General features: G+C 36.1%; 1 protein-coding gene across 1 annotated transcript; it reads left to right on the top strand.

Moving 5' to 3' along the window:
* Positions 1 to 10,129, top strand: LOC121970905 (protein POLLEN DEFECTIVE IN GUIDANCE 1-like). The gene is made up of 11 exons (XM_042521904.1): positions 1 to 738; positions 4,157 to 4,308; positions 4,896 to 4,999; positions 5,872 to 5,960; positions 6,058 to 6,131; positions 6,206 to 6,356; positions 6,445 to 6,612; positions 8,273 to 8,370; positions 8,481 to 8,603; positions 9,480 to 9,548; positions 9,629 to 10,129. Exons 1-11 carry the CDS (start codon positions 183 to 185, stop codon positions 9,827 to 9,829), a joined length of 1,785 nt encoding a protein of 594 aa, XP_042377838.1. The 5' UTR covers positions 1 to 182; the 3' UTR covers positions 9,830 to 10,129.

The raw sequence follows: 10,129 nt of genomic DNA, 5'->3' as shown, positions 1-10,129 counted from the left end.
CGCCAGATATCGGGCGTTACTTCTCCGGCGTCGCCGCTTCTGCGGCTCGCTTCTCACCTCCTCCGGTTTCCGTGATCGTCTCTCCTGCCCGATCTTCTTGGTCGCGTCGAAGCCTCTAGGGTTTCTTGCCTCCGCCACTCCTTTTCTTGTCTTCATCCGATCGGACTCGATCTGGCTTTGTCATGCCTGATAAATTCGGAAGCGGCAAACTGTCCTTCGACCTCCTCGCCGTAGATACCTCCGGTGACGAAAGCAAGCCTTCAACAGGATCCTATGACAGCACTATTCTTGAAAATGGATACGACCGGTTACCCAGTCGGAAGCGGAGGCACAAGGCCACTAAGAAGAATAAGGTTGTGTCGAGGAGAGCTGCGTTGGGGGATCTGATCCCTGCGACGGAATTGAGAGAGGAGAGCCCTTCGGTGGTCCGGAACGGACACCTCCAGGATGGAACCGCGCTCAGTATTTTGGTGAAAAGGTCCGTGGTGGAAACGGTTTGCACGGTAGAGGAGACGACGCTTGAGAGCTCGCAGGTGAGTTTCGTCGCTTTGCCGGAGTTGAGACAGAGGAATGTGAAAGGAAGCGTGGCTGAGGATTCTGGGGCGGAGGAAGCGACGGCGAGGGAGAGCACAGACAGGTTGTGGAAGCTCGAATCTGATGATTCGAACAAGAAATTGGACAAGGAAGAGTCACTAGATTGGAACCAGGTGATGGCAAAAGATCCATCTATTTTACAAGGTAAAATCTTTAAAGGACAATAAAAAAAATGTCTGGTATGGTTTTCTCGATAGCAAAGGCTGTAGGGATCTTGCAGTTTTCGTTGCATGATAACAAAATTACACAGCACAAAACCAAGTTCCTTGTTGTAAAGCTCTGATACACATAAAAAGGAAGAACATCAGAAAGCAAAGAGAAAATCAAGATAAACTGTTATCTATTATCTATGCATATTCCTGCTTTCCATGGCAAGGCATGTGCTTGGTTGAGAACCAATGGTGAAAATGAAATATTCTTATTGTTTTATTACGAACATGTCCACTATGTGAATATTCTTCTCTAGATTTTATGTGAAATCTATAATGATCACTCTCTCCCAATGAGCTTTTATTACAAGGTTGCCAAAAAGTAAGTACAAAATGCAATACCATCCACTGAAGTCTAAGGACAATATCCATCTAATGGGAGGAAGTGATTTATAATTTGATAAGTATGAACAAAATGCAATAGACCTTTCCCCGGAACCTGCATTGATAGGAGCTTTGTGCACCGGGATGCCTTTTATGAACAAAATGCAATACCATCCACTGAAGCTTAATTTCTTGTCACTACCACTCCAAATTGCGGTACCATGACACCACATCCCATAACTTAGCTCCACCTTTACTCCAATCGCCCAAGTCAATCCCAAATCCATTCACCTCAGATGATCTGCTTACAGTTTGACTGAACCCAACTTACTTTGACTGAGCTCCTAGTAATTTGGCTGAGCTAAATATGATTTACTATGCAAGCCTGCTGAACTCTTCTTAACCTAATATTCTCAAGCGAACTTCCCAAATCAAGGTCCAAGCTGGACTCAAAAGCTAGCAAATTTCTTTATCTGTCTTAGCTTTGACATTTGACAATTGACAATAACAGATTTAGCACTGTGTGTAGAAAGGGGCTAGGCGTAGATACAAGAGAAAGTTTGAGAGAATTGTTCAACCACAAGTTTAGAGATCCCGCCTGATTCAGTGGTGGTAGAAATGAAATTTTCAGAAGTGATGAATTCACTCCTAAAGTATCCTGAAGGACTTCCAGGTCTTGTTCATGGGTACATATTACATATGGCGGGAGTATTGACCCATCAAAATGTGTTCATGATTTTAATTTTTGAATGTCTTTGCATGGGATATCAGATAGCTATTGTGCCAAGTTTTCCCAACAACAATGCAAGGAGAGGCACATTGTTCTTTGCTTGATTGCCATTGGGGAAGATTGCCAGGTTAACTGGAGTATTGTATGGAGTTTTGAAGTCTATTTTGTTGATAATAGTAGAATAGTCTGAAGTGTTGATAATGATATTGAATTAAGGTAGCAAAGAGCCACCCTTTGAAAAATTTGAAGAGATTCATCTAGTTGGCCAGGCAATTGGACAATTAAAATCGAACTGTCCAAATGATCTCCTTTAAATTTGTCTTGGGGTCATCCTAGCTCTCATACCTATACAAGAAGTCTTTGAAGGATTACACTAAAATGCAGGTAACAAGCAAGTATGCTACTTCAGATGATGTCATGTAAGATAAGGTTGTATAGTTGAACCTCTTATGGTCGAGGGACTAAGGAGTCTTTGACGGTAGAAAGTGAGTCTTGAGAGAATTTAACAAATTTCAATCAGTGATGATGCTCAAGGAGATACCTTTAAATTCCCCACTGTATATAAGTATTCAAGGAAATCAAAGATCATAATTTGTGTTGTCTGAACTTCAACTTATTCGATCTGCATTACATAAGGAAATAGGTTGAAGTAGTATTGTCAATGTCATCTGGATCACAAACATGATGCATATGATTGCATTCATGGAAAGATTCAGATTGAAGTATTAGTAAGTTAAGGACACTTAGATAAGTTGCTAGTTACAAGGAACAAGGATTATAAATGGAAATAGAGGAAACTTGAGAACTAGTGCAGAAGCATATTTACTTGAATTATTGTTGTATCTGCATTTTGAGGAGAGGGCAGTAATGAGTCTAGGCCTTATGTCCAAAATATGTCTTCATTTTTGCAAAATATGCGAGCTTGAATATGATTTTGATGTAGTCTTTTTGTTAAATGATGTTGTAGATAAGCATCAGGATGTCCTGTAGTTTGAATTTAGACTCTGAATTTCCTACTGGAGAAGAGTTTTAATGTATACCGATAGTTTTGTTGAAGTGTTGTATCTCAACACATTCTTAATGAAGGATTACACACAGAGGGACATGGAGACTGAGTATGATTTTAAGAAACTTGACTAGAAATAGAATAAGGACCTTGGGATAACTATTCTGGATGTAACTGTGGGGAGGAACCAAATATTCAGGTTGTTCATGGAAAGTTTGGATAGTAGACTTACCCTCTACTTAAAATGTGATTCTAGGAAGACTAACATTGAATATAGAATATAAGGACATTTTTTGCTTTGTCTGTGGAAGACATGCTTGAGATCCCAATTGAAATTGTTGAGCACCAATTGCACCTTTGGACTAATATGCAACTTATCCAATAGAAGGCTCTTGCCAAAGAAATAAGGGAGGCCGTGAATGACCAGGAGGTTGCTTTGTGTGAATTTCATCTGGGAAATAAAATTTTTGGTATGATTGACCAATGTAGTTACAGTGAAGAAACCTATAAGAAAATGGTGAACATATATGAACTTCATAGATTTGAATAAGGCATCTCCAAGAGATTTTTTCTTCTACTCCCAGATTGACCGGATGATGGACAACATGACTGGTTATGAGGTGTTAAATTTTTTGGATGTCTTTTCTGGATAACCAAGTTTGCATTCATGACCGCAGAGGATGAGCCTAACACTTCCTTCTGGATTTTAAAAAAGTACTTAATTGTTACAAAGTCATGTGTTTTGGTTTGAAAAATACAGATGTACTTACCAATTACTAGTCAATGTATTGTTTGGAGATTTGGGGTTGGGTGAAATACAATAGTATACATAACTGACATGGTAAAAAGTAAAACCAGAGGAGGTGATATGGACGATTTAAGAGGAGTTTTCACAAGTCGGGAATGAGGTTGAATCTCTTGAAATGTACATTTAGGGTCAGATTATGAAAATTTATTGTGTTTACAGTTCATCAAAAGGTAATTGATGTGAATCGGGAAGGTAAAAGCTAAGTTAGAAATGAAGCCCCATATATTATCTCCAACCCCATGTCTCAAATCATGTAAGAGTTATGAACTGTGTGTGCTGAATGTTGCCATATATGATAGTTTCTATATTTGACATATTAATTCAATGAACTTGCTAGACTAGATTCAGTAAGACTGTTCAATTTCCATTTTGATCTTTTAGTACTTTTTTATAGCTTTCAACCAGAATTTTTTCATCATTTTGCATATTTTATCAAATTTGTGTCTCAATATAATATGTTCTCTTGTTCACATTGATCTTGGCAGAAGCCTCCTTCATCAACAAATCACCTTGTAAGTACTTCGTAGGAGAGATTTATCGTGGCAGTTCCCTTAGAGGAACAATCTCTGCTGGCAATGAGAAGAAAAGACAGGGGGTTTATAATACTATGTTTCATGTGCCATGGAGATGCGAAAGGGTAAATCCAAAATCCAAGCATATGAAGATGAACAGTATTTTTTTGAAGTTATGCTTGTATATAAAACAGCTCTGTTATAATTATAAGTTTCCAAGATCTGTGCAGTTGCCAGAAAAAACTGGTTTCCCTTGAACAGGATTTGTATTTAAAGTTTTAGCTGACAATCAAACCTAAGATGACATGGATTAGACTAGTTTCCTCTGGTTAACACAATGAACATATTTTACTTTTTTTTTTTTTTTTTTGCTTCAAAAGGATTTCAGGTTTTACTATTAATTTTGATTAACAATTATTATTTACACTATCATGTGGGTGAGAAAGAACATTTAGGTTTGTGTGCTAGTTGTATCTTTTTAAAAAGTAGCTTGCAAATGATGGAAACAGACGTTTGAATTAGTTAAGGATATATGTCTATACAGGCTGGTAAATCATTTGCATATCTTGCGGATGCTCTTTCTTTCCCACGATGAAATTTAACAAGTTAAGAATTAGCTTTTGGAAATTGGCTCAAGCATCTTAAAATATTAATATTGGCTGCACTATCTGCATATTTGGTGTAATGCGTCTGATGTTGATCACATATGCAGCTTATTGTTGCAGGCTTCTTTGTCTGTCTGGAGTCATTTTTGTCATTGCTGACAATAATGCCTGCAAGAATTGCTATGGCACTTTGGAGGGTACTAAAGACCAGGTTAGACTTGGTCTTTTGAATTACTTCCCTCGAGCTTTAGGATCATTTTTTTTTTGTGAACTCCAAGTTGTGATTACATTTCTGTTTAGCTGTTGTAACACAATTACACATGTGATCTTGGGAAAAGCTAACAAGACAAAGGAAATGCATGGCTATAGCCCTTGTTCTTTTACTTTGCTAATACATATAGCCATGGTTTAAAATCTTGTACCATGCCGGTCAAAATAGTCAAAATGTATTATTCTAATAAATTACCAAAACTTGATTCGACAAAGGCAATGTCTCATATGTCTTTGTGTCAATCATATCAGTGTGACAATCATATCAATGTGTTTTGTTTCATGCCAACACTAGACACCTCTTTGCAGGTCAAGATGAATTGAGATATTATTTATTTTAGTTTGTCTCCATACAAGATAATGTTAAAATTGTACCATTCCAAGTGAAAAATAAAATTTGAATTTAAGTACATAATTGTGTTATGTTATTCCTTATTCATCTCTTCTTTCCACCTCCTATTCGCCATCAACACCATCGATAGCAAAATAATGTCGTTGCAGTCAGATCAAAACATGACTTGAGATTTAAAACCTTGCATCCAATGTTGAACTCTTTATGAAAATTTCTAGATTCAGTTGATTGTTGCATAGGTATCATATATTTGTCAAAAATAATTTGCTCTTTCATTTTCACTTATGAATTGTCTAGCCAGGAAGTAAATATTTTGGGTGCTTGGGCTGTCAACATAAACCAACCTAAAGGACGTTGAATGATTTGGGAAATAGTTTTAGTTTTTTATCTACCTTTATTCTTTTATAAATGCTGAACAGTTTGGTAAAACTGTACTTGTTGACACAAATTATTTCTGGCAGGCAGTTTTGGAGGCTTAGTGCTGCTGAATTGTCAGATTTTGGATGTTTTTTTGTGTTAGTTTTAGGAGTTTCTTCTCTACAGTTAGCAGGTACTTGCTTGCCTTTACACACCCAACTATTCTATATTTTCACAACAATTTTCTCATGTTTACTGTGAAACAACCTGTTTTCTTTCTTGTGAAACAGATATTAGCCTAATATATCACTTCATACGAGGACAAGGAACAATTAAACTGTATGTCGTTTACAACGTATTAGAGGTGAGCAGCTGCAGTTGAGGAATATGTTAGTCTGTTCTTTGAATAATGATGCTATCTTCTGAAATTTGTTCCAGATATTTGACAAACTTTGTCAGTCATTTGGCGAAGATGTTTTGCAAGTTCTCTTTGACTCTGCAGAAGGGCTTTCAACCTGCTCTGATGATGATATGATATTTGCACTGATTAGATTCATTTTTGATGAAGCAATTGCTGTCATTGCTTTTGATATCCTTTCATCTCTAGTGGCTTTGTTTTGTCTCTTTCTAATTTGTCCTAAGATGAGTTTATTTTGTTGTTTCTTAACTCTCCATACTTGTTCATTCTTTTGTACTGTTAGCTCAGGCTATTACATTATCAACTTGCATTATTGCTCACAATAATGCTGTCCTTGCTCTACTGGTGTCAAATAATTTTGCTGAGATCAAAAGTAATGTATTCAAACGAGTTAGCAAAGAAAATATTCACAGTTTGGTATACTATGGTAAGCATTTTTTTTCATACTTCCTATAGTGTCTTGATTTGCTGAGGACTGCAGAATTCAGTTTTATTTCCTTTTAGACGCTCATGCTTGCTCTTTGACCAATTATTTTGATATTATTCCTCTATTTTAGAGGGAGGTAATGATTGTTACATGAGAGTGCTGATACACATCTCTGATCTTATCCAAAATGAAAAAAAAAAATTATGCTAGTATGTAAGAGAAGGTAGAGGAAACCGATGTTACACAAAGTTGGATCTTCATTAAAATTTCATCCATCATAGTCTGAGACCTATGGTAGAATTATGGTATGCATATATTTTTTGTTATGTCTTGTTGGTGAACAGATATCAAAATCTGAAGGCGTAATATCGTTCCCAAAACATTTAATATGGCTATTTGTAAAAATTGTAGCATATACTTCTCATATGATCTGGTATCAACACAAGGTCAATGTTACCCGAGGACACACTGACTTATATTAGCTTGGCCTGAAGTTCATCCCAGCTCATGAGGATAAGACATCATATCATTAGCACATTATTGATTCTCTGTTATGCTATATAATTTATCTTCCAGTTGGACCTATGACCTTATTCTAAGTAACTATTCTTTCAAGAATTCTAGTTCTACTTTATAACCAAATAACTGAGCTATCTTGTACATTCCAAATTAAAGAAAATGAAAGCTCACATGTAAATTGTAAATTAAGTATTTACAAGCTATTAAGTAAAAAGTGATGCGCTCATGTAGAATTTTGTATTTTTGCTTCCCATGTTTAAAAGGAATTGTTAACCATTGACTTTTTCTATATGTTAATATCAATCTATTTATCATTGTCAGAAATCAAAAGAGCCAATACTTAATGAAAGTTAAAGATTGTGAAGTGAAGCAGTAAAATGTTACAACCTTACTGCATTTAAACTTTTTTTTTCCCCATGAAGATCCTCTTCCTGATAAAATATGATTTTTAAGAAAACAACAGAAAAGGATTGGCTTATTGATAATACAGTATTGATGATGCCTTGAGTCAAAAGATGGAAAATCATAACAGGAAATACATTTAAAGTCATTTTTTTTATCTCATGATTGATTAATCTTCACCTATACGTAGGCCATCATTTATAGCTTTCTTTACAACAAGAATGCCTTCACAAATTTGCTAAGAGTAGTGTTTCCCTGAAGTCTGTAGTCCATTTTCCGTGTTCTTGTCTAATGTATGGTTGATAGTTTTCTTTAGCATTCAGTAAATTCTATATCCTTTAGACAAGCACAATGCGTTTTTGTTGACTCAATTTCCTTCTACTTTTTTGACTCAATTTCCTTCCACTTTTTAATATCTACCAGATAATATTATTAATAGTTACATTTTTTCTGCGCTTCATTTCCATTGTTAGTAATCAGCAGTCAGTTAAAGTACCAATCAACCAATCCATACTTCTTTTGCTTGCATTATGCACCTCTTTTTCCTTGATTGTATCATAAACTTCACATGTTGGTGCGAGTGCAATATAAAAAAGTCCTTTACTTTTGTTATGATTTTTGTTTACATTGTGAAACCTTGGTCAATTTTATTTTTCCATCTCCTGCTACACTGGATAAGTAGCAAAGGAAGTTGTACTAATTTCCATTACCTTGTTGGGCTTCAAACACTGGTGAACAGACATAGTGGAGAGATTTCACATCACAGCTTTTGTGCTGTTTGTGTTGGCTCAGAACATTTTGGAGGCTGAGGGATCCTGGTTTGAAAGCTTTTTCAGTGTAAGTTGCTTGTTCCATTGACAAACATGATTCCTTCTAATGAGAAGAGTTCATGATGTGATTCCCTAATGCCTTGTGTAATCTTCTAATGCTTGTTCATTAAAATCTAGAATGTTCTGTTGGTCTTCATGTGCGAAGTGTTTGTTGATGCAATCAAGCATTCTTTCCTGGCAAAATTCAATGAGATAAAGCCCATTGCATACTCAGAGTTTTTGGAAGATCTTTGTAAGCAGGTAGATTTTGGCTCAAAATCTTTTATATAACATTTTGATTTTTGTTTAGCTTAATAAGGTTTTTCAGTCTTCTGATTTTTGGTTTTCTCATGGAAAGGTGGGGTGGTTGATATAGTACCAGGAGCCAAAATAAATACATGAATGTGTTAATTATTTTACATGAGATTTCATAAAACATGAAGCCAAACATAGTAGTCATCAAAAATGAACACAGGCAATAGACAGTATAATGCTGACAACCATAATGCATGAGCAAGCACATAACACGATAGAAGATACATGCATGATAACAATTTCCATCTGTCCATGTTAGATATGTTGGCTTGCTGCTTGATTTTGTAATTGATTTACTTTACAAGTCTCCAAAGAATTTTTGTTGTGCAATGTATAACAAGGGTTTTTTTTTATCTGGCACTGAGACTAGTTTGCGAAAGTTCTGTTGTTTGGTAGACAAATATGAGTAATCACGGGAAAGCATATGCTGATGATGCCCAGACAGATATTTTTGACAATAAATGATAGTTGCAAAGTTTATTTGAGAATAATAAACCAAAAGTTGACAAATAATTTGGTCTCTGATCTTGACCTGAAGTTGCAATATCACACAGTATAAGAGCTGGGATACAAGCATCGAAATGTCATAGAACAAGTGTATCTTCTATCAATTGACTAGAAAAATTAAGGACTATATTAAGGTTTAATGCCGACATGATTGTTTTTTATTTTCTCATTCTACCATGCAATGATCTTTTTGTTCACTTTTGGGGATTCAATATTTTGTAGTTTCATACCTTGGGCTTAGGTTTTGCTTTACTCCTGCATTTGATGGAAGTTACCTTCCTTTTCTAGATTGTAACTTGTAATTTCCTTCGACAGACTCTGAACGAGAAATCTGATGAGCAGAGAAAGGATCTTACTTTCATACCTCTTGCACCGGCCTGCGTGGTAGGTCATAAGCAGTAATTTTCATGCGACGGCTAATCGCCATCATGATTCAACTCAGTAAAATATTTATCTTTGTTTAGGTTATCAGAGTACTAACCCCAGTGTATGCAAAACTTCTCCCTTACGAACCACTCCCTTGGAGATTAGTGTGGATTCTTTTCTGGTCAAGTCTTACCTATATAATGCTTGCCATCTGGAAGATTATGGTTGGATTGAGCCTCCGCCGTCTAGCCACTTGGTACATCAACCTTCGTTGTTCCAGGAAACAACATGTTGACTAAATTTTTGTTCATGCTTCTCCTTTGGTGCGCGCCAAGAATTTTAAAGTTTTCAGCGAACACGGTTGATAATGAGCTTGAATCAACTGGTTCAACTTTTGCCCCACTTGAAGGGCGAATACTGAAGAGCAGGCACCGATACTTCTTCCAAAGTACTTCACGAACTTTAGATTAATCTCCCCAATTTTGCATGTATATGTTTCTAATCCTCCTCCAACAGTGCAAGTTCATGGATTTTGTAGGCTAAAGGACTGCAATATTTTCCATGCATTGAGTTATTACAATTGTCCACCTTCTAGTAAA

This window comes from Zingiber officinale, chromosome 4A (genome assembly GCF_018446385.1).
Source record: "Zingiber officinale cultivar Zhangliang chromosome 4A, Zo_v1.1, whole genome shotgun sequence".
Lineage (NCBI taxonomy): Eukaryota > Viridiplantae > Streptophyta > Magnoliopsida > Zingiberales > Zingiberaceae > Zingiber > Zingiber officinale.
Note: the sequence above shows the minus strand (reverse complement) of the source record. Positions and strands in the feature narration are given on the sequence as shown.

Bases quoted from the DNA above. Each gene is read 5' to 3' on its own strand.
- LOC121970905 (XM_042521904.1), top strand. From the start codon at position 183: ATGCCTGATAAATTCGGAAGCGGCAAACTGTCCTTCGACCTCCTCGCC. The intron at 6,613-8,272 runs GTAAGCATTTTT...ACTGGTGAACAG, and splicing joins TCACAGTTTGGTATACTATG to ACATAGTGGAGAGATTTCAC. The intron at 8,371-8,480 runs GTAAGTTGCTTG...ATTAAAATCTAG, and splicing joins GGTTTGAAAGCTTTTTCAGT to AATGTTCTGTTGGTCTTCAT.